This window comes from Protopterus annectens, chromosome 9.part0 (genome assembly GCF_019279795.1).
Source record: "Protopterus annectens isolate FY-2018-M chromosome 9.part0, PAN1.0, whole genome shotgun sequence".
Lineage (NCBI taxonomy): Eukaryota > Metazoa > Chordata > Ceratodontiformes > Protopteridae > Protopterus > Protopterus annectens.
In genome coordinates this window covers 1,849,557,488-1,849,582,008 of record NC_056743.1, presented here as the reverse complement: position 1 = coordinate 1,849,582,008, position 24,521 = coordinate 1,849,557,488, and the positions used below count along the sequence as shown (strand labels likewise).

The 24,521-nt window shown below is 37.8% G+C and overlaps 1 protein-coding gene across 1 annotated transcript in view; it reads right to left on the bottom strand.

The window, feature by feature from the left end:
• Positions 1–24,311, bottom strand: part of LOC122810802 (tyrosine-protein phosphatase non-receptor type substrate 1-like) — an 841,893-nt gene extending 817,582 nt beyond the window's left edge. The window contains exon 1 of the mRNA XM_044082363.1: positions 24,147–24,311. Coding sequence (XP_043938298.1) covers positions 24,147–24,210 — 64 coding nt within the window. The 5' untranslated portion in view covers positions 24,211–24,311. The remainder of the gene's footprint in view (positions 1–24,146) is intronic.
• Between the last annotated feature and the right edge of the window lie 210 nt (positions 24,312–24,521).

Here is a 24,521-nt window from a genome sequence, read left to right as displayed (position 1 = left end):
AAGCCTTTGACATGGTGAACCATAGTATACTCCTTGAAAGTCTAGCAGCACTTAACATAAGCTCCTCCACCATATCATGGTTCCATAACTACTTAACAGGCCGTCAACAGGCAGTTATTTGGCAAGAGCAGCTTTCCCCTCTTTTACCAGTAGGTATAGGTGCTCCCCAAGGGTCCATCCTAGGACCTCTGTTATTCTCACTGTTTACTAACCGAATATCCTAATCCACACTCTCTGCCCTCCCCTACAGGAACTAAAAGCCATAACCCAAAAAAACTTCTTGGCCAAAGAATACTCATTAACATAAAAGTTATTCTTAACCCCAAAAAAACTAAACTCATTCTCTTTGGCCCTTGTAGATCTCCTCCACCAAATAATGACTTTACCATAACATCTAGAGACAGTATTCAAATTACCCCAACCACACACACAAAACTATTAGGTGTAGAAATCGACAATAATACGATATGACATTCATATAGCCCAAACAATTAAGAAAGTTAACAAAAGGCTTGGTCTCCTCTACAGAAATCAACAGTTCATCACTAGACCTACCAAGGTCACCTTCGCAAGGACTCACCTATTATCCATTCTCCTTTATGACTACCCCTATCTTAACTAATCTTCATCATAGCAAAAGAAACAAATTGGCATCCTGCTACAACAAGATTGCTAGATTTGCTACTGATTCCTCTCATAGGTCCCACCACTGTCTTGCCCTTAAGCAACTAAATTGGCTCAAACTATGTCAACTACTCCTACTAAACCAACTCTCAATAGCGCATAAACTCTACTACTTCCCTGAAACAAAATCAGCACTTCAAAACATAATTCACCCCTACACCACCAGCAGGACTCTAAGATCTATTCATCAGAACCACATAAATGTCATCAAACACAAAAATGATGCAGGTAAATCTCTCTTTGCCTGCACCATCGCCAGAACCTGAAACTCACTCCCAAGTCACTTAACTTCTACCACCACTACTTCCCAGTTTAAAAAACTTTTCAAAACCCACTACATATCTAACTGGCATTGCACATGCTGCTCTCCAGGCTAGGCCATATCACTGCACTAGTGCTAGGATTCTGCTAGGGATCAAATGGCTGCTCCCTATGTCCTGTTGCTTGAAATTTGCTAGAAATTTGCTTAGTATCAAATGGTTGCTACCTTATAAAAAAATAAATAAATTAAAAAAAAAAACATCCAAGGGTTCTATCCTTTATACCTATATTAAAACTAACTTTCTGCCAAACATCTGCTATTTTTCATATATGCTGAATGGTCTGTTATGATATACTATTTCTGTACCTATATTTGTGATTGGAGCTATCTACACTCAGTTGTAGTCCTCATATGTATACTGTATGTATATTATTACTATGTTTGTATGGAATTGTATTGTTTGCTTGGAGCTTTTCTCCCCAGGCCTCCGCTGAAAATGGACCTGCATCCAGTTGGACTTTCCCAGTTAACAAATGTAAAGTAAAAAAAATAAAATAAAATATTTAAAATTACACAATTGAAGGGACAGCGGTAACATTTTGTAGCAAGGGAAGATGTAGGTGTTAGGCTTTCTCAGAATAATGACAATAATAAAATCCCACAAGATTAACATTACAAACCTTGGCCTAATAAATATGCAATAGTAAAAAGTACTATGACAGAAGGAATGAACAGAGAAAGACATGGAGAGAGACATGACACAATGTTGTTTTATGGGACATTTAAGACCATCCTTAAGATGTGTTATTCTTACGCATTTCCTCACTACTAATCTGTCAAGCTCGGTACAATAAAGTATTTGTTATATGAAAGAAGAAGGGGTAGGAAAATAGAAACAAGATTAAAACATGTGCAGGATGAGGCTGGGATAAGTGGTCTTCCTGTTGAGGATTGAACATTTTTGCAAATGGTGTATTGCTGCACAATTCAAATGCTATGATATATTCTCCTTTGTACCACTATGTTCATGAAATGTAAGTAAAGATTAAAAAAAGTTCATAGTTAAGCACATGATGGGAATATAAAATGACATTAGCAATATTTTGTCATATGTCTGGAATCAAACTCTTGACACTATGCAAAAACATCAGTGCACTGACATGTGACGTATCTCAACATACTACATAGGAGCCCCTAGTTCATTACATTCAGCAGCTGAATAACTGTTAGAGTAACTGTTTCAAAACAGTGCCTTTTCTCTGCATTCCTATAGTACAGTGGGTTTAAGTACATTTGCATGAAAACAAACAGATTAAAGCAGATGATATACTGTCGCTCAACACTGGTGCATGATACCAAGCTCGGCGCAAACACTGAATAAAAAAAAGTGAAGGCTTTTTGTATGGGCCATTCCTGGCCATGTGTATTGTGTGTAATTATATTTTTAAGCAGACTAATCACATGGAAATTATATACTTCAGAACAACAAAGTTGTAGGAAAATATGGCTATGAAGATAATATAAGGGATAATTACTGTTTGCAGATTTAATCACACAGTTACTCCCAAAGTTTGCTTGGTAACTAAGTTTACTTCCTCGTCTCTCAATTACCAAGTAGTCATTCAGATAGTAACTGTGGGAAGGTCTGCAGACTCATTTATTTCATTGTTGACTGCATGGGCCTTCCTATATTTTTATATATTTATCCTTTGCTGAATGGATTATGTAGGTTAGTAGACTCTTTTCACTGGTGACCATAGGTGGTATTTATACAACCATAACAAAACAACATAAATAAATGTTGTATTAGTGAATGAATAGCTTCCTTTCAGTAGTGGATATCAATTATCATATGAGCTATTTTTTCTTCTATCATAGCATTCGCCAGTTCTTGTTTAGGTTTTGAGTGGTTATGTTTTGTTAGATAGGTAATGATTATTTATTTGAAATTTCATACAAAGCATCCAAGAATAAAACTTCTAAATGCTTTCAAAATAAACCCAGTCATTCTGACAATTCAAAATTATGGAACAGAAAAAAAAATCACATTTTCAGGGGGAAGGGGTGACATTACATGCCCCCTCCACTCCCTGAACTAATGCAATTAACTACAGTTGAGAGACAACTGTAATACATATTTTAAATGTAGTTTATTTTTCTCTGCATTGTGTCCTTCAGAAAATGAAAGGCCTGTCCTATAAGTATATCTGTGATGAAGAACATCATAATTTACTACACTTCAAGGCTAAGGATCCATGCCATATGAAGAAAGGTGTTCCTAAAAGGTAGTTTTGAGGAGAAATACCACAGATAATACATTTTTGTATTTGCCACAGAAAATCCACAGAGATCAAAATTCAGAGATATGAAATTGTACACACAACAATGAGATTTAAGAGTTTTTTTTTTAAAAAAGGCAGTAATTCTAAAATAGCACTGCAATGCCCTGACTTTGGATCTGAGTATTACAGCATTAGTGAGTTATAAAGTATCAGCTACATATACAAAGTGATAGTTCCAGTTTTTGCATATTCACATGCATATCTGTCAACATTTTTCTTCAAGAATTTGTACAAAGCCAAAAATAATAGGGATGCAAAGGCACAAAATCAGGGGCAGCTTTAAAGCATTACTCTAGTTCATTTAAAAAGTTAATAGAAAAAGAGGTTTTCCATCAATATGCATTTTCTGAATAATAAGTGTTAAATTGTAATGATAAGAATTGTCAGAAAATCTAAAACATTACAAGGGACAGGGCAAAAATACTGGGTAGAAACAGAAATGTTCTTCAAAATCTAGGACAGCTAACAGATATGTTATCATGTGTCCTGTATTTTATGCACATAAAACTTGCAACTGTGTTACATACCCTGAGAAAACTATACTCTCACATGATGAACTCTACTTAGGAGATTTTCCCCAGGATTTAATAAAATCCGTGTAGACATAGTGTAGAGCCTATATGGAATGGTACTGTGTCTGTGTACCTGGTTCCCTCATGCATATTAATCATGGCACATTGCCAAATGAGAGCAGAGAAGCATAGTTATTGGATCAGCGTAGGAAGTGTAGTGCTAACTGTGTTCTCAGATGAGTAAGATACTCCCTGCACTGTCCAATGTAATTTTTTAAAAAAAAAAACATAATAGTTGTGTGGCATGGCATGGAGCACAGTAATGCTAAGTGGCATCACAACACCTGCCAGACATGTAAAAATAGAAACCCAATGCATTTAATTATATATTTAAATGTCATGTTTAAGCATAGTTGAGTGGGTTTGTGCAGTATGGTGCGGTGCTCAGCAGTGCTTAGACATAGCTCATAGTTATATGCAAAAGTATAGCAAAATTCAACATATCCATGTAGCTAAATGGGCAGAGTTATGGCCTCATGTGTAATAGGTCCAGGGTTCAAATACATCCAAGAGAAAGTGAGCATTCATTTTTAGAATACAAATTATACGAATTTATTTTAAATTATGTCCTGCTGTGCTCAGCTAAGCTCTGCTAAGCTCTGCTAAGACCTGCTAAGCAACACATAAACATGATAATGACTGGGCATGTTTATGTACTACTTAGCTTTGCTTGGCTGGTTTTTGCACTGCTCAGCTGAGCTGTGCTGGTTTGCAGAGTGCTACGTGATGCGCCACATTTTTAAATATTGCTCAATGGCATAAAAAGGCAGGATAACAGACTATATTAAGCAGAATAGGTGGGAATATTTCTGATGTTGAGGATACAATGGCAGGTGTTGGATAGGGTATGCACTTTTGTGTGCAGTATTGGGGCAATCAGGAGTCCAGGGTCATGGTTGGACTCCTTGTCAAAAACCATGATGATCAGCTGCTGCAGGGAGGGTTCCAGGGCTCAGAATGTAAGGCAGAGGCCCTCAACCAGCTATCACATGAACTCACCAGTGTGACAGGTATCCCCCACAGAGATGAGCAGGTATGTCACCACCATGACAAGTTCAAGTAATGAAAGGTGGATCTCTTGGACACCTGGGTCTGAGAAGCTCAGGCAGGGAATGCCCCACAAGTATGTAAGTAACTTTACCTCTGTTTCACCTACATCTAATCTGAATGTCTGCTAAACTGGTATGCATAATGATGTGCTTCTCTTTCAACAGCTGCAGAGGAGAAAGCTAGCAACATTGAGGTGCATGCAGGGCGCCCAGATGTAGTATGCTAACTGTACTGAAATAAGCAAGAAATAGGACAGCATTAACTGTAATAAAGTATATATAGTAAAGTTTAAAATGCAATAAATGTGGACTTACAGCTGTACTGCAATAACTAAAGACTGTCAAGTGTAGTGCAATAAGGAAGAAAGAGTAAAGCATTAAGTGCAAAAAAGTATATACAATAAAGTCTGAAGTTCAATAACTATGGAATTAGAGCTGTATTGCAAGACCAGAATAATGCCAACTGCTGTGCAAGAATAATTCAATACACTGCCGGTAACTGCAGTGATGTTTATACAATAAAGTCTGTTGTACAATAACTGTGGAAGTAGAGCTGTTTTGCAAGAAATGAATTATGACAACTGTTCTGCAATAACACAATAACCAATACCAATAACACCAAGGTAAATTGTGAACATCAGGATTGTCTTGTTTTAGCCACTACCGTACAGCTGTAGGTATTCAGGCTGTGAGGTAAGGTGCTGCAGTCAAGTATAAGACTGTAATAGCTGTAGACTGCAAATATAATGTCTGCCACATGTATTGTTTAACACATAGTACTGTTCAAGCCTGATTCTAGGCCAATATTGCACACATAATGCTCTGTCATCCACAAACAGCAGGCAAGCAAGGTATATGGGTGAGGTAGCGCACTCCATGATCTGATATAGTTTGTTGACTTCACAGATACTTCAGCCTAATAACATTAAATTGAGTACACATGCAGTCTATACATTAATGTATAAATTATCTACTTCAACCTAATAACATTAAATTGAGTACACCTGCAGTCTATACATTAATGTATAAATTATCTATTATCTCTGTCATGAGATAAAGATGGAGACAAAGTGCCTAGAGAGGAGTTGTGGTATTGTATGAGGAAGTCAGGAGTGGCGGAGAAGTATGTAAGAGTGGTACAGGATATGTACAAGGGTAGTGTGACATTGGTGAGGACTGCGGTGGGAGTGACAGATACATTTAAGGTGGAGGTGGGATTACATCAATGATCAGCTCTGAGCCCTTTCTTATTTGCAGTGGTGATGGACAGGTTGACAGGTGAGATTAGACAGGAGGCCCCGTGGACTATGATGTTTGCAGATGACATTGTGATATGTAGTGAGAGTAGGGACCAGGTTGAGGAGACCCTGGAGAGGTGGAGATATGCTTTAGAGAGGAGAGGAATGAAGGTCAGCAGGGCTAAAACAGAATATATGTGTATAAATGAGAGGGAGGATAGAGGAATGGTGAGGATGCAGGGAGTAGAGTTGGTAAAGGTGGATGAGTTTAAGTACTTGGGATCAACAGTTCAGAGTAATGGTGAGTGTGGAAGAGAGGTGAAGAAGAGAGTACAGGCAGGGTGGAATGGGTGGAGAAGAGTGTCAGGAGTGATTTGTGACAGACAGGTACCAGTAAGAGTGAAAGGGAAGGTCTACAAGAGGGTAGTGAGACCAGCTATGTTATATGGGTTGGAGATGGTAGCATTGATGAAAAGGCAGGAGTCAGAGCTGGATGTGGCAGAGTTGAAGATGTTAAGATTTGTACTGGGTTTGACTAGGATGGACAGGATTAGGAATCAGTATATTAGAGGGTCAGCTCAGGTTGGACAGTTTGGAGACAAAGCAAGAGAGGCGAGATTGCGTTGGTTTGGACATGTGCTGAGAGGGAAGCTGGGTATATTGGGAAAAGGATGCTAAGGATGGAGCTGCCAGGTAAGAGGAAAAAAGGAAGGCCTAAGATAAGGTTTATGGATGTGGTGAGAGAGGACATGCAGGCGGTTGGTGTGAAAGAGCATGATGCAGAGGACAGGAAGAAATGGAAACAGATGATCTGCTGTGGCAACCCCTAACGGGAACAGCCGAAAGAAGATGAGATGATCTATTATCTCTGTCATGCTAGTAGTTCATGCATGTGTATTCTACTGTCACTGCAGTCTAGAATAAATCTGTAGTACTAATAACATGTCATATTTTGGTTCACGGTGAGCTCTAGGCTAATATCGGTCAGTCAGTACTCAGCAGTGACTCAGCAGCTCAGTTTGTTAAATACACTGTCTGTAGTAAATTTTACCACACACAGATCAGGATTTGAATCCAGTGTTATGTAGCACTAAATATTACAGTATCAGTCACGTAACATTTACAGATTGTCTCTCCACATGAACTACAGGTGAGGTAACCCATATTATGAGTAAATAATTGTGTCTTTAGATGTCACAGACTGTTAAAATCAGTAGCAAGAATGTGAAAATACAGCATAAATTAAAGAAATATAATAATAATAATAATAATAATAATAATAACATAAAATGAAATAAATAAAATGTGTCATCACGGTATGGCTGTATGCCTGGAGTGTCTGTTAAAAAGTTGCTGCAGCCAATTATACATTCAGTCCAGATGTCCTCTGCAGTCACTGCTATTGGGTTCTATCCTCATGCCTGCCAAGGAAGGCATGATAGTCGTTTAGTTTCTCTACTGTACACATACATGTCTCTCAAGTGTCACACTGTCATGTAATGTAATTAGTAGTGTGTAGCCCCTCAGTCACAGGAACATCATCATCAGGATTACCTAAATAGTGAAGTATCACTATATCAGCCCACAGTACACCTTGGTAGTTATATAGGACCACCTGATGTGCAAGTGTTCTGTGTAGTTGTATACCCACAGTTGTAAGTTCTTGGCCCATACTGTCCCATGCAAATAGCTTGAGAGGTATGTTCATGCTACAGCAGCACTAGAGGAGTTGTACACATAAAGGAAAGACAGACCTGTAGAATAGATAGATAGTAGTACTTTTGACAAGTAAATAGCCTATTATGGTAATAATGGACTGTTTTTGTCTCTCCCCACCCCCTATCTGCATTTATTTAGTATTGTTATTCATTGGTTATAATTTACTATTAACATATGTTGTTACATTAAACTGTATTTTGGGTCATGTGTATTATTTTTGTTATATATTATAATGGTTGCATATTAACATATCTTGTTGAATTACCTATTTTGTTGGCCTTATGCCATAACTCTTACTGGCATGCTGTTAATATACTGACTGTTCTGTTACTTATTGTTCTGTTTCACATAATATGCATTGATATGTACTTAGGTTATCTCCCTGTTCTGGCATGCTGTTATTGCTAACAATATGTTTTGTTCATAACTAACCTATACTTACTGCTTTACCTCCATCAGCACAGCATATCAGGGTAGGCCAGTTCCTGCTGATCCTCCTACCATGCCTCAGCTGGCTGTGGCACCAGGTCCTAGCACATCTGGGACCAAGGCTGGTGGTTCTCCCTCTGGTGCCCTTGCACCACCTTTGGGTGGAGCTGCCTCAGGGAACAGGGCCTGACCTGCCCCTGGGAGTGGTGGCAGAGAGGCTACTGTAGCCCAAAGACAACTGCCATTCATGGTGTGCAGGACAGTTCAGTGGACTTACCACCATGCCTGCACTAGACTGATGGCATACTGGCCAACTTGGTAGGGCAGGCTGGCCATGGTGCCCAGCCTCCAACACAGCTACCTTTATGGCAGTGAAGGAGCAGTTTCAGCTGTCCCATGGATGGGGAAATGAGTCATGCTGCTGCCATCTGGAGGCACATGTGTCTCAGATTCCACAACACCCTCCCCATCCAAGGTGTTTAACCTCATCATGAGTCACACACTGCCCCTGTCTGTTGTCTTGTCTATCTTGTCTGTCTGCTATTGCATCATCTCCTACCCAACGTACCTCCCCAGATGTACCTTTGTTTTTTCCCCAACATTCCACTCTCTCTTTAAAAAAAATAAATAAATGGGCACCTGTCCCACAAAAGAATATTGCCCCATACATAGCTCTCCATTTCACACATGTGTCCACTAGACACAACTAATTTGGTCCAAATGGCTTGACAACACATTTATGTTACCGTTACCCCACTCTCTGGTTTGAGAGTCCAAATTCATCTCCAAAATCTGTCAAAATACACAGCTGTTGCTGTACAAGAAATGGATAGTTATGGTTCTTTCTAACACACTTCCTACACATCCCTACCTGCTTTTCACTATGTTCCCCCCCTGCTTGCTCCCATTTCACCACTTTCCTATCACCACCTTTTTCTTTTCTTTATATTTTTTTAGTGCGGATTTTCGCAGACCGGCGAAGTGCAGCTCACCACGTCACTTTGTTTAGCTCAGATAAAATGAGCTTTAATGTGCTTTAAAGTGCATTAGTGCCTGCATGTGATTATTTCATTGTTACTCATGGTTTACAGTGAAAATCTTGAAACTGCATCAGTCGACCGGCATATGGTCGACTTGGAGTGTTCAAGTTGGCAGAATGTTGAACCCAAATTGATAAACTACACTACAGTGAATGGGTAGTGTAATTCGAGCATTTGGTTTGACATTGTGCAAGAGGATCACGGTTCAGTGAGGAACATGGAATTAGCCCATTTCCTCATGGAAGAGCAATCTTGGAGTTGGCACATTTCAGTTGCAGGGGTGTGGGGGGAGCATCCCCCACATAGGGGTGCAGGGGGGCATAGCTCCCCTTCAAAACAATAGAATTAATGTACCATTGACTTTACAGTTTAAAGGTACATTAATATGCATAGCGGAAGGTGAGTGATGTCAACTCCTGCGATGTCAAATACATTAAACCATGGTTGTCAATGTATTCATTTTCACTTTGGTTTACTTTTTGGCATTTTGAATTCTACATTTAGAGTCAACATTTTAAATGGTTGACTGAAGTGGATTCGAAATGCCAATAGTAAACCGTTAACAGCTCTGGAAGGTCTCAAACTCAGGCTCCTCTCAACTCTAGCATAGCATATTAACCCACCATGCTAAACAGGTTTGAGGTCAACCAACTGTTCCCAGCAATACATACTGATTGCTAACTACAGTCATTAAGCATGTAATTGACATAAAAAAGTTATTTGAAAAATAGGAATGTACCTTGGACCCTGGTGCAATAATACACCTGTGGACAGCCAAAGACATAATAATGGATGTCAGTGAGGCCTGTGATATCAGGTATATGTGCCTTTTTATCAGCAACCTGTGATAAGACACCTGCTAAGGCAGCAATGTAAAAGTACATGTTCAATTGGGACCCTGATGCAGAAATAAAACCATATAAAGCCATGCACATACTCATGGTGGTAGAAATGTTTCTCACAGCCTGTATATATGCACAAATATCTTGCAAATAGACATGCTGTTACAGTTTCTCAGAAGCTCAGTCTGTTAAATGCATTATCTGTAGTACATTTTTTCACACACAGTCCGGGGTTCTAATCCAGTGTTGTGTTGCACTTTAATTACATTATTGTGAAGACAGCAAGTGCCAGCTGTGTCTTGCAATCTTAATCCCCAAAGGTTACTGCTACATTATTAACTGCAAGACAAAGGCTTGCAGGCAGGGACACAATTCACATATCCATATAGCCTAACTATAAGTTGACTAATACTCTGTTATTCACACTGTTGCATAACAAATGGACCCTAAGCACATTAATTTATTGGACTGTATGACATACCCCTATGCTGGCTCTGCTGTAATGACAGGCCTGACACAGCTGCCACAGTTACACGTACAGCTTGCTGTCCAAAGTGTTCACACTCCCCTATGCTTAGTAGGCTTCAGCAGATGCTGTAGCCTATAAAATACACAGTTGTATGTAAAGGCAGCTGCTGCAGATCTACCATACCTTCCAACCCCCTAGACCAAGGGATCCAAACAGAGCCATACTTAATGGGGGGAAGGCCCAGAAATAGGGACATGTGTAACAGTATGCCCCTATAAAGACAGTAGGTTGACAGAATAACAGCTACTTCATTAGCATGTATATTCTGATGGGTATGAAATGTGACACTCACATGTCTCTCATCCCTTACTGACCTCAACTCATAATGTTTGCAAGTTAACTGCCAGATGACCACAATGTCATGAGACACTGACCAAACATATGAGACAAAACTGTGCACATACTTCATACATCTCTACAGTGGACAGTATTGGTACCTACCCCCTGTGATGCTGTAGTCTCCACACCTCATTAATGCCTATTTCAAACACTAAGAAAGGGGACAAGGCCTAGAGGAAGGCCTTATATATTGCACTGTGGTGCCATGTCATTGGCTAATGATAGTGCAATTCAGCTGTTCTGGCTGCAGTTAGCAATACTGAGCCACAGATTAGTGCAGAGGAAATTACCTGTTAATGACCAATATCTTCAAAAAACAATGAAGGGGTTATGGGGAGCAGGTCTGTATGAGATTTCAGTCACACAGACAGCATATGTTTGAAGCATTTCCAGAGGAAAGAGTCACTAAAGGAATACTGCAGTCCACCAAGTATGTAATATAGTTCTCTATATAACAGGATGCAGATGGGATGATGGAGGCATGGGTAATAAGGGTTACAGCACTAGGCTTGTCTTAGATCTATGATATTGACATGTCAGTGATACTCTGCTGTCCTACACTTACAGGCATGCCTCTCAACTGTCCCTGCTGTCAATCACATCTCAGCTCTGTCCCTGTCAATCCATTCTACAAAGGTCGTCTGTTGTAGGAAAGCTAGTGGATTACACGTAATACATATTGACAATAAATAAGGGAGTACACTCATATAACATCAAACAATGTACTGTATTTGACCTCCTCTCATTCCGTGAATGTGTCACATAAATAGTTATAACACTGTAAAAGTGTCCCTGAATGTCCCTGATGTACTCTGCTTATGCCCCTGTTTCATTGACATTAGTCCCTGTTGGGTTGAGAGCTATGCCTAACATGCCTGTCAACCTCCAGCATCAAGAAGTCAGGACAAAACCATAATTAATGGGGGGCCAAAGGCCTAAACTCAGCGACAGAGTATAAATATAGCACTTACAAAGTAAGAACATGAGTAGACTAACAGATATTACTGTAACATAACTGTTTTCTGAGGGGTATGACCTGTGAAAGTCAGATTATGACTGTACTTCCTTATATCAACCATCCATGCTTGGTCAACCATTTGTCAGACATCCACATGTTTGTATGGAATGGACCACCTGTATGAGGCAAATATCCTGACATTCTGCAAACATCTCTATAGTTGATAGGTATGATGACTACAGGGAACATATACTACAGCAGGTTTGCACTGCTTTCTGTCATTGTGACACACTGGTTTTGCTGGACTGTCCTCATATAACACACTGCTGTTTGTCTGACAGTAGCCGTATGACATATCAGTGGGAATTTGCTCATAGGGAACACACCACAGTAGACTGCAGTGATGGGTGTTGAGACATACAACAGAATCTGTCATGGCACACAGGGACATAACCCAGTATTGGTACTGTCTTGGTGATATCCACACATGTAGTGTGTACAGACTGTGGGGTATGATGTGTGAGGGAGGAGTGGATAATGCATGCCATAATGTGCTAGCAGGATCTGTACATAGTGGACGTCCACATATCTGGTCCTGTAATGTGGTCCCCTCTTATTGTCTTCCAGGAAATATGTACCACAGGAGGCTTCCACCATTCACAACTGCTGAGAATGACATTATACTGGAAGGCATCACATCTTGCTTTCCAGGGCTTAACACAATCGTGAATAGCGGCCAGCATTGTAGGCAGACCTTGTGGGTTGAATATGAATAAATATGTTTTTATAGAGGATGGTATATGCACTGCAGTATCATTGGTATGCATAGATTGTCCGGTTTTACGTAAGAATATTTGTTACTGTAATGACTTTAAAAACTCTAGGACATAGGAAGACAGGATAATGATTTAGAGCAGTGCAAAGTAAGGAAGGAGGGGAGGAAGCACAAAGACGATAAAAGAGAAGAGATGATGTTGTAGTGTATGCTTGTGATAATAGTGCATTGAACTTTTGTGCAGCAGAAAGTTGTAGTATGAATTCATATAGCTACATTAGTACCAGTTTAACCAGCAGAGGTGCAGGTATAAAGCCATTTATCTCTCAGTTGTTGCTTCAGTTGGCATTTAAAGTCTTTTAGGCAGCAGAGTGTTATTAAGTGTATTCGAATAGCATGCCAGCTGTGTCCAATGCAGTTGGAGTTGAGTGAGTAGCCTACATTGTTGTTACCTTTAGTTATGGACAGTAATGATTTTTCAGTGGAGTGAGATGTCTCTCACTAATCTAAGGCTGAATGATGGAGTAAAGAGATGGGAATTTTTCAGGGGTATGCACTAGTTGAAGGTTGTAATTAAATGTCAGTACAATAGAGAATTATATAGTTTGAACCAGCTTAATTGTTTCAGGGAGATAGACAGAGTGATATGATCTATATAGTTGGTTGGTTGTGAATTTGGCTACTTTACTGTGGCATTGCTCTATTATTTCATCATTGTCAGTGATCAAAAGCTGTTGATTGACCATGAATTACCTTAAAATATCACTTGCCAAAGTACATCTTTATTGAAATGGCTAGAAAATGAGAAAAGTATAAATCCACATCAGCACGCCATATCCAAAAACAAATCATCAGCATGTTATGAAATGTGCAAGTAATGCTACTGTTAAGTAGAAAAAGTTCAGCTGTAAACATGTGTGGAAAATATCAACTGAAAAGCCTGATCTGAAAAAAAACAACTTGGCACTCGGATATCCCTGTTGCCATTCAAGGTGACAACCTTTCTAGGGAAATGTATAAACAGAACTCTCTGCAATCTATTTACCACTGCATAACTGCAAAGTACTCATTTGTGAAATCAAACCATTGACACACAGATGGGAGCACACAGCATGTCAGTAGCATCACAACCATTACACTAAAGTTTGTGGTTGAATGCATTAGTTCTAAAAAAAAGGGCCCACACTCTACAAACTAATGCTCATAACTTTCTTAAACTGTTCTTCTTGCCTAGCTAAACATTATTGTTTAAGAAAAGTTAGATTACCTGCCATTAATCTATTTTATAGTTCATACGCACTGTTTTTCTGTCATACAAGAACATCTATTCTAGTTTGTTAAATCTACAAGTTTCTTACCAAGCAGAAAAAGCAAACACTGCCAGGCCTCTCTAAAGTTTTGAGTTCTATGGAGACAAAATTTGTTTAAATTACAGACATTCCAAAAACTACTTGAAAACATGGGAATAATATGCTACTAAAAGTGCCTCTAGTGGTAAACTACTTGCATTTTCCAAATAAGTGCACTTCCTCAAAAATTTTAAGGAACAGCTAAACTTCAGAGAGAAATTGCTTTATGTTGTGCTAAAGCAGAGCTGGCTTCATCCACTGCCAAAAAAATGACAAAGATTAATTTTTTTCACATACAGCTGAAACAATATGTCAGTGTAATATAATGTGGATAAGCCCAACATCTAAATTTTTTACCAGATATTTTCAACAAAGTGAAAAAATAGCCATAACTTTCTGCAGAGGCTATGCTTTTAGCTATACTTTTTATCTCAGCAGGTTCAAGTTCATATAATATAAATCTAATGTTGGCAGATAACTCGATATCAATTACACAACTCATACACACAATGCCACTTGAAGACTGTAGACTTTGTCGGACTTTCATTACATGAGTACAAATAATAGTGGCAGTGTTATGCTCATGTTACATACATCTACAAAGCCTTGCAGAATATAAAGTTGTTTACACAATTTTCTCAGATTTAGGAAGGTTTCGTCCATGAACAAATACATAGCAGACATCAAATCTCTTGAATTCTGCTCAGGAAGTAATATGATCACAGTAACTGACTGTGTACTACTATTGCTAGATTTGTGCCTTAATCATTTATTATTGCATTTTTCCATAAACAATGTTACTGGTAAATTTCTGTATAATCTGATGCCTTAAACTGTAGTAGAAGTTCAATATTGAGAGAATTGTCTCTGTTCCAGTTTGTGCTTCAGTGCTTTTATATTGTTTATCATTTACTTGCTTGCATTTTGTCTCTGCCACACCCCTCACTAACACATTAAGCTAAAGTTTTTAGAAGTGCTCCAATATTGCCTTTATTTGATTGGTGTCCTCTCTAGTTAGCTTGCTTATGCCTTGAAAGTTTTCTAAACCCTCCTACCCTTTTGTTGTTCTTATTTTATAAGGCTGTGTCACTGGCATCCACCCCTATGATAATCTGATTTCCAAAGTCTCTCCCTTTCACTGCTATTGACTGCTGTATAGGCTATGTTTTGTGTACTCTTGCCACCCACTGTTTTCCATAGATCCATAATATTAGGTGAGTGCCCACCCAGCAAACCAGTATTGCTTATGAGTAAACCTCCTTTACTGCATACGGTCACCTGCTTTTTTTACTGGAGCTCAGCGATACTTGTAGCCACAGCTTGCATTCCAGAAGTGTTCAACTTGTATCCAGTAACATCCAGACAAAGTTAAGTACCTTTGTTTGCTAAATATTACTTAAATTATTTTGAGTGATTGCTACTGTTTCCTGTTTTATGTGCGCATTTCACTGAATATTTTGCAAAAAAAAAAAAGTTCTTCGTTTCACTTTTACTGACTGTTTTGAAATTGCCTTCAACAATGGATTTCTAGCTAGTTGTTTAAGTGCTTTGTGGTAGCATTTCACTTCTGGGCCTCTTTTACTGTGTTATTACATTAGGAGGATGGGAATTTTTCATCTTGTCTATATGAGTTGGGAAATTCAAAAAAGGACTCGCAGTGTAATCATTTTATAGGCCAGAGGGCTCATTAGTTCATTTTCTATTTTTTCATTGTTGTTATGTATAGCAGCAAACACCTAAAAGGAAAATTTCCCTGTAGAATGGTCCATAAACTGTTTCCTGTACAGCAGAAATATCGTGCAAATACCTTATACCCTGACAAGCTTAGAGCACTAGTTGAACATCGAGTGACAATACCTACAGATTTAGTTGAACTCAGCATTGTTGTAAACATTAACATTAGTAAAACTTAGTACTGTTTAGCATAATCTGCCCCAATAAAGTACCCTTATTAGTCTGCACCAACAAAGTACCCTTAATAGCCTTCTAACCCCAATACACCATCCCCTTGTAGCTCACATATCAAAAGACTGGAGACAGTATGGATTTGCAGTTTTATAACTTCTTTGTAGCCACCTTGGTAGATATGAGAATCTTGAGACAATGAAGCAATTGTTTCATGTTTACTGACAACCACTTAATACTTAAGGAAGCAGACACAGTATGCAGGAGGTACACTTATACAATGACACCGGAGGCTAAACTTTTCAACAAGTGAACATCAGGTTGTCAAAACCACGCATGCACAACACCCACTTTACACAGCACACAACACACACATACACTAACCTATGGTGAAGCTTTACAAGCATTCTTCATAAAAAAACAAAGATCACCTAGACCACCCGCTGTCAAAGGTATACCACAGCAAGTCCAAAGGCACTCAGAAAAAAAACACCTAACACCACACATCCTGTCACTCTCAGTGGAGCCAAACAGTAAGCCCCTAAGGCAAGCAAACATACTCTCAGGATTCTCATCATATTGGACTCAGTTGTAAGATATACTGATGCCCTGTAACCAGGCTGAACAAGAAGACAATAACTTTTAGTTGCTTATCTGGAGCCAGGCTCTGTCAGATCATGCATGCACTCAAGTCATTACACCACAGCTTTCAGCATGATTCCATCATAGTCTGAATACAGGCATTATGGAGTGTTCAGACAGTGTGTGTCAGGCTGATATGAGCCTAGCAACTGAACAGCATATTACCATTATCAAGGATGATGCCACAACATAAGCAAAAAATGATTGATTTCAACAACTGTCTACTTTCACATGTCATTCTAAGGGGATTCAGTATTTGTCAGCTTGCAAGGACACGGTTGATAGACTATGTTGCTTTGCCAAGGATGGTTTGCACCTTTCTGCTCTAGGCTTTTGAATTCTGGTTAAAATGTTATTTACTCCCATAGTGCTTTTTTAGGCAATGCCAAATTGACAAACCTACTGACATAGCAAAATCAGCTCATCTGAACCTGAAGGTGTTACTACTGAATGTCAGGAGCTCAATAAAAAACGACATTCCTTTCCAGCCCTCCTCACACTGAAGAATGCAGACATTTGGGCAGTTATAGAAACATGTTTTAAAGCAGCAGAGACTACCCTGGCAATGCAAGGTTCAGAGCCTTCCACACACTTAGACTAATAGCTGCACAGACAAGGTCTAAAGGTAGAGATGTCTCAATATACATCAATAACATGCATTTCATTGAGGTGGTCAAACAGGATTATGTGCTGCAGTTCCTTCATGTGCAGATCACTGTAGACAAAATCCTGTGCCATATCCTAGCCAGCTACAGGTTACCCTTCATGTTGCAAGAAGCTTACATTGCAATACTTGGACCTACTGGAGATAATTAGCATCCAACCTAACACATTAATCATGGGAGACTTACACCTTATTCATGGGAGACTTTAATTACCCTCTATAGACTGGGAATCCTACACATCCTCAAATCTTCAGGCACAAAGATTCCTAGACTTTATAAATTACAAATACCCTTGATGAAAGAGTGAATATGCCCACTAGAGGCTCCAACATTCTGGTCCCTGTGCACAAACAACTGGGAGAATGCTACACCTGAACCCCCTCCCCAGATGTCTCATACTTTCTTGTAAGTTCTGTCTATAAAGCTATCTCCTTAGAGATCAAAATTAATGCCATAATCCCATTAAAACTAGTAACAGTTGTGAAATATTCCAATGCAAATTACCTTTAATTGGTTGTTTGATAAATCACAATGCCCTTCCAAACCACAAGAACACAGCAGCCTATGCCAAATTGCTCTCAGAAGCTCTGTACAACCATGTCAATGGCTGCATAGAGGCTGGTTTACCTACCAGACGATAGTCTACAACTAGCCCCAGAAACAAGCCGCCTTGTTGGCACCCCAAATTAAACAGGATGTACAGCTAAAGAAAAAAAATTATGGCAAAAATCGGGAAGGGTAATTCCCATAAAGATAAAAACTCTCTCATCAATCTAAATAGGCAACTGAGAGGGCTAATAAGGTCAAGCAAAGCCAACTTTGAGATTAAGATAGCTTCCCAGATGAAAGATGACCACAAGGCCTTCTACAGCTATGTCAGAAACCTCAAGGGAAGCACACAGCAATGTGCTGAGCTGTTGGATAATAGTGGCACATTCATCGATCCTAAAATACAGCAAACTTGTTAACGGACAAATATAGTTCAGAGTTTACTCCCTTTAACCTCCAACCATCCCCCCAAAATGCTCTCAAGCATAACCCCTCCAACTATAACTAGGGAACATATACTGGTTGCAGTCATTAAAACCAAGAAGATGGCCTCAGTGGGCCCCAGTAACATCCCAGGATGCCTGCTGGATAGTCTAAAATACAATTTATCAGGAGCTCTGGAGTCATTATGCCACTGTAGTCTTAAAACAGGCTTTGTGCCATGTGAATGGTTGACTGCAATGGTTGTTCTCCTTCATGAAAGAGGGACTTCAACAGATCCTTAAAACTACAGACCCATTAGTCTGACTAGTCTTATTTGCAAATCCATGTAAAGAATATCATGAAAATCGTCAACAAGGACAACGGAGACCTCCAGACACTGAATCCATCACAAGTTTGGCTTTGTCAATGGAAGGTCATGTTTACTGAATCTTCTGGAATTATTTGAAGAGGTCACCAAGGAAATGGATGGGGGAAAATGGTGCATACTGCCTACCTAGATCTAGATAAAGCTTTTGATACTATACCCTACTGAGACCTTGTCAACGAACATAGAGAATTAGGTGTAAACCCTTTTATATCATGCTTGGCAGCTAGCTGGCTCACTGATAGGATCCAGGAGCTTAGAATCAGTGAGGTCACCTCCACAAAGAGACCTGTCACCAGTGGAGTCCCCAGGGCTCTCCGCTAGGCCTATTACTCTTTGTCATCTACTTCTTGGATGACAAAGCTAATGTCAAAGGCCTCTGGCTAACCAAGTTTGCAGATGATTGATAACTGGGAGCAGTCATTGAATCATCCCAAGATGAGAACACCCTTCGATAAGGTCTACATAGATAAAAGTTTTGTGACAAAGCCATGGCTTAACACTGAATATCAAAGTCTCCAAGGCAGTAAGAAAACCTTTCTATCTTGTTCAACCTATAATCAAAGGTATGACATCTATGTCCACAGAGATCATCATACCACTGTATTTGGCCCTCATCAGACACATCATACAGTATAATGCTTTGTTAGTGTCCCTTCGGTATGTCACTGACTAGACACATGCACAAAGGCTCCTTACAAAAGTATACAGTGAGTAAACACAATGTCGTACACTGACCACCTCAAACCTCTGTCTCTTTACAGAGTATCACACAGAGGTGATCTTTGCCTGAAATACAAGACAGCTCTGGATTCTGTTTTGATGAACTTTTGTACAGCTAAAAAACAAACATCATCAGAACTGCTAGAATAAAGGATGTAAATTTTTCTTGCGACATAATTAGGATATGTTGGAGAGACAGAGTTTGTGTCAGAGAATTTCCATTCTCTGAAACAGACTCCTCATCCATGTGAAGCAGAGTTCCTCCCGATCCCTATTTAAGTGCAACATAGACCAATGTATAGGTAAATGGAAATTCACTCCCTGGTCTGGCTATTATACCTCTGATGGATAGAAACAATCAATAAATCACTCTCTATATAAATCAAATTTGTAGATCACATTAGGGTCACACATTTGGACTTATAAGGGCCATAATGGTCATTAGCTTAGTATAGTGCAGAAGTACATTGACCTGTGATTGTTAACGTCAATATGGCAACGTGAGTGATGCTGACATAACAGTGGTTTGAAAATTGCTATTATATTAATATACATCTATATATATATATATATATATATATATATTTATATAGATATATAAGTTTTAAAACTTCAGACATAAGTTCATAGGAGGATACTAGGCTACTGGCCTGGAAGCCCTTATAAGCCTAGCCAAGAATTTCGCCCATGTTGTTCCCTCAATGAATGGAGATAGTGTACAGCACAGATCAGGACATTTGCCCTTTTCCTCATTGCAGTATGACCTCAGAGTTGGTATATTTAATTAGCAGGGGGTGTAGGGGTGCAGGGGGGGGTGGCTTGTCCTGATGCAAAAATGTTAAAAATAGAAATGTTTTGCTTTTTATTTTTATGTTCTCGGCTATATGAATTTTGAAGTTTCGGAACTTCGATAAGCTGCTTTGGTAAGCTGAATTTATACTTACCCAAATTGGAGATATTGTGTAAAAAATAAATTGGTAATGTTCAGGTTCAGTTTATTAACATTTTAGTGCTGTCATCTCCATGATCTTCAATTCGGGTAAGTGTAAATTCGGTCTACTGAAGTAGACCCATATACATACACACGCACAGTATATATTTATTATGTTTTTATTACATATTATTATATTATTACATACATACATATTCCAAATCATATAATATTCATGCCCATTAAAGTTAAGTTAAAAGATGAAGTTGTCAATATGAGGGTAAAACCAATTATGATAATTGTGAAACTGTAGAATTCATTTATTTGGTATTCGTCAATAACTAGTTTGCTAAACATATTAAACTTTGTTCCAGGCAGTGTTGTCTACTTTTTCTACCAAATTCGGCAGTAACTTCTTGTTATGCATGGTGCATTGCAAATGCATGACAAATGTATCTGCTGTCTCCCTACACTAGCTGCTCAAACCTCACAGCAACCCTTTGCATTACTATTTACCTTAAGGATGTATCAGTTTCTTCTCACAAAAAAAAAAAAAACACAAACTCACACCAGCTACAGTACACCTCACGCTGCAGCATAATATCACAAACACTTTTATGTACATGTGTTATCACTATTTTGCAATATGCAAAATGATGCTTAGCATTTTATGAGTTTTTCCAAACTGTTTACTCTTTACTATGGTGATGTGTCTGATTTGCCAGCCAGGCATTAGTGTTTATTTTCTTCTTTTTGTAGTACGACATTGAAAACCTGACTTTACTATACATATTGAAATTCTGCCTTGTCTAGGGAAATAATTTTAGTTTCAATTTTCCAAAATAAACACTTCCCTTAACTAGCAGCAATGTGCTCTAAACATACTATAGACATTGTATCTGAGAAGCAAGAAAAATTATTGCTAAACACTAATTTTAATTAAAAATATTGCTGCAATATGGATTAATTTTTATATAATATTTTGTGGAATTTCTCAATAAGCTACTACTTTCATATTTTTTCTTGATATTCCCCAAACACTACCTATGTAAGGCTTCAGTTGTGATTGTTATCTCTTTTTCAGTTTCTGAAAGCCCAGCAATCATGCTAAAAATGTGTTCCATGCCTAGGCAGATAAAAACACTAACTCAAGTAAATAACAAAAGTGAAAAGCCACCAGCCGGATAAAATAAAAGATATTTAATTTGATAATAAACCGACAGACTTATAGCAAAATGGACTTTAACATTAACAATCAAAAAAATTCACTGAAACGAACAATAGAAATAAGCATTTTCATTTAAAAAGTTTTAAACTTCATCAGACAATCAGTTAAATTACATCACTTCCTTATATAAGCTTCTCTTTTTTCAAAAAATCCTGCTTACATGGCTAATACAAAATGAGCATGCCCAGCAATAATAAAGTGAGTGTTTGAAAATATTTCTTCTTTCCTCGAATTTGCATTAATAAAGGATCTTACGTTATAATAGAATTTTGTAATTTAAACTTCTTATAAACATTAAACTATATGCTGGATGACTGATACTATCAATATGTCTCATTAAATAAATTAAAAATCTATCTTTGAATAATACGAATGTCAAAAAATACAAATATAGAAATTATAAATCTATACAAACCAACATATGATATCAGCTTATTTAGGAATAAAAGTCAAAATCAATTAAAATTACACTATAATTTATATTGTAAAACGTTATTAAATTATTATTAAATTATTTACTACCTATATAAAACTATATTATTAAGATTTTATATGAAGAACCAATAAATACATCTATATACATATATATATATATATATATATATATATATATATATATATATATAAAATATATAATTTTTAATTATATAATTTATAATTTTCATCCATTATTTAGCTGGTGGCTTTTCACTTTTGTTATTTAGTAGTTTGTCCGTGTCAACAGTTACTAACTCAAGTAAAACAACCTCATTAGTGACGTAGAATTATCAGTAAACATAACACTTTATTGTACAAAATTACATTTCAATAACAAATTGAATGAACTGTTACAGCTCCACTTAGATTATATATATCTGGCAATGCTTAGCAACATAAAAAGTAAAGTGTTGTTTTTATGTTAGTTTGCAAATGGGAAGCAACTTTATTAATGGTTATGCAAAAACAAATCAATGACTATGTGTGTATCCAACCCTTTTCTAAAGCACTTGTCCTGATGAGGTAGCAAACTGAGCAGTGTAGACCAGACATACCTATCCTCAGTAGCAGTTTCTGGTATATCCAGAGATATCTCCAAGGATTCCCAGTAAGCTGAGGGAATCATTCCAACATATCCTCCATTCTCCCTCTTCTCAATGGAATCTCACTGGTCCATCTTCTATGGGAAATGCCCAGGGCATCCTTACAAGGTGATCAAAACCATGTCATATAAGTCCTGTCAGCATAACGAAGCTGTAACCATATTCCCAGATCCTTCCAATTTTCCAATCTCTTTTACCCTGCCATAGAAAGTGAGCCCTGATATTCTGTGAAGATACCTTATTCCTGCCCCTTATCCGTGAACTTATCCTTTTAGTCTCTACCTAAAGCTGATGACTGTGTTACTTGCACTGCAGTGTTAGTTATGTATTTACATATTTAATTTCATGTTCACAAATCCTTCATTAGTGACTTTGCACTAGCAGATTGCACAACTTAGTTCATCATTTGGGTGTGCCTCCATAGCTAGTTATTAGTTAGAGATTTCAGTCAGGAATCCATGCCAGTATCTTTCAAGACATTATTTCATAAATGATTGATCATTGAATCTGTTTAATAAACCCAGTATGATTATCTGGATTCCTCTACTACATCTTGGTCAATCTTCTTGAAATACAAATGTATAATACCAATTATATGAAGCTACTGTCTTGAGTACACATAGCATATAAACATATCACTTCAGTATAAGATATTTTTATGCAAATACTTTACAAAAGGTACATTTTTTTTATACAGTGGCAAGACCCTCCCCCCGCTACACTCCCCATGTGGGGATCAAACTCACAGACCTGACCATTCTATTAATTATTCTCAGACTGAGATCACTGCAACTCTGAAAAAACGAGATGATCTAAGAAGTAACAATAATAACAATAATAATAATAATAATAATAATAATAATGTGCGTTTTTTGTCATGCTGTGATCTCAGACTGAAGCAAAAAACACATTTCAAGCACCAACACCTTAAAAAATACGAGAGCAAACAAACATAGATAAACAAAGTAACGATCAAACATACTCATGCAAACTAAAACAGAGAAACTAAATAATGAGTATTTGAAGAGAATCCCATTATCTGAGGCATTTTCAAAATGATCCCAAGAATGTCTGGACACATATTTGCTGGCAGCCATACTAGGAGCATTTCTTCTATTGGAACAGTTTAAGTTAGTGGGTTAACACAATGAGCTACAGACAAACCATAAACCTGATGACCACAGAGTGATTCTCACAGCTTCTACCTACATACAGTATGACTATTAAGGCATTTGTGTAACCATATGAAAGATTCAAGTTAAACCACAAAATATGGACTACATTTTAAAGTTGATTCATATTTAATTATCACTACAGTACTAATAAAAGTATGCAGAGTGATTGTAAGTTTTCTTTTAACTTCATGATTCCCTGGATTACAAACATTTAAGTACAGTTTGACAGAGGAGTGTGACAACAGCAGTATTCAAATATTACATTTTCACATACAATTTATTAACAGTTAACAGACCAAATAAACTGCTCTTACCTTTGAATGTGGATAAAATCAGCACAGTTAAGATGAAGCTGAATGCACAGACCTGATCCTGCATGTTGTGACCTGTGCTTGTGTTAGAATTTATATTAAATCAAAATAAACAAATAATGTAACAGACTTGGTATGAAAGGGCTTTTGATATGAATTAGGTTACAACTTACTGAAAAAAGAGAAAGAGAAATACGAGAAGAGGAAGGAACGTAAATATCCCTAAGAAGCAGAACCATTTAACACTCATAGCTCTTGATGACGCTGTACTAACTGTAATCTGGTTAAAGTGTCGTTCTGGTTATCTTATTTTTATGCAGTCATCTCCTGCAGTGAAAACTGGTCTGAACAATGACACTTTTGTTTATTTCTATATTT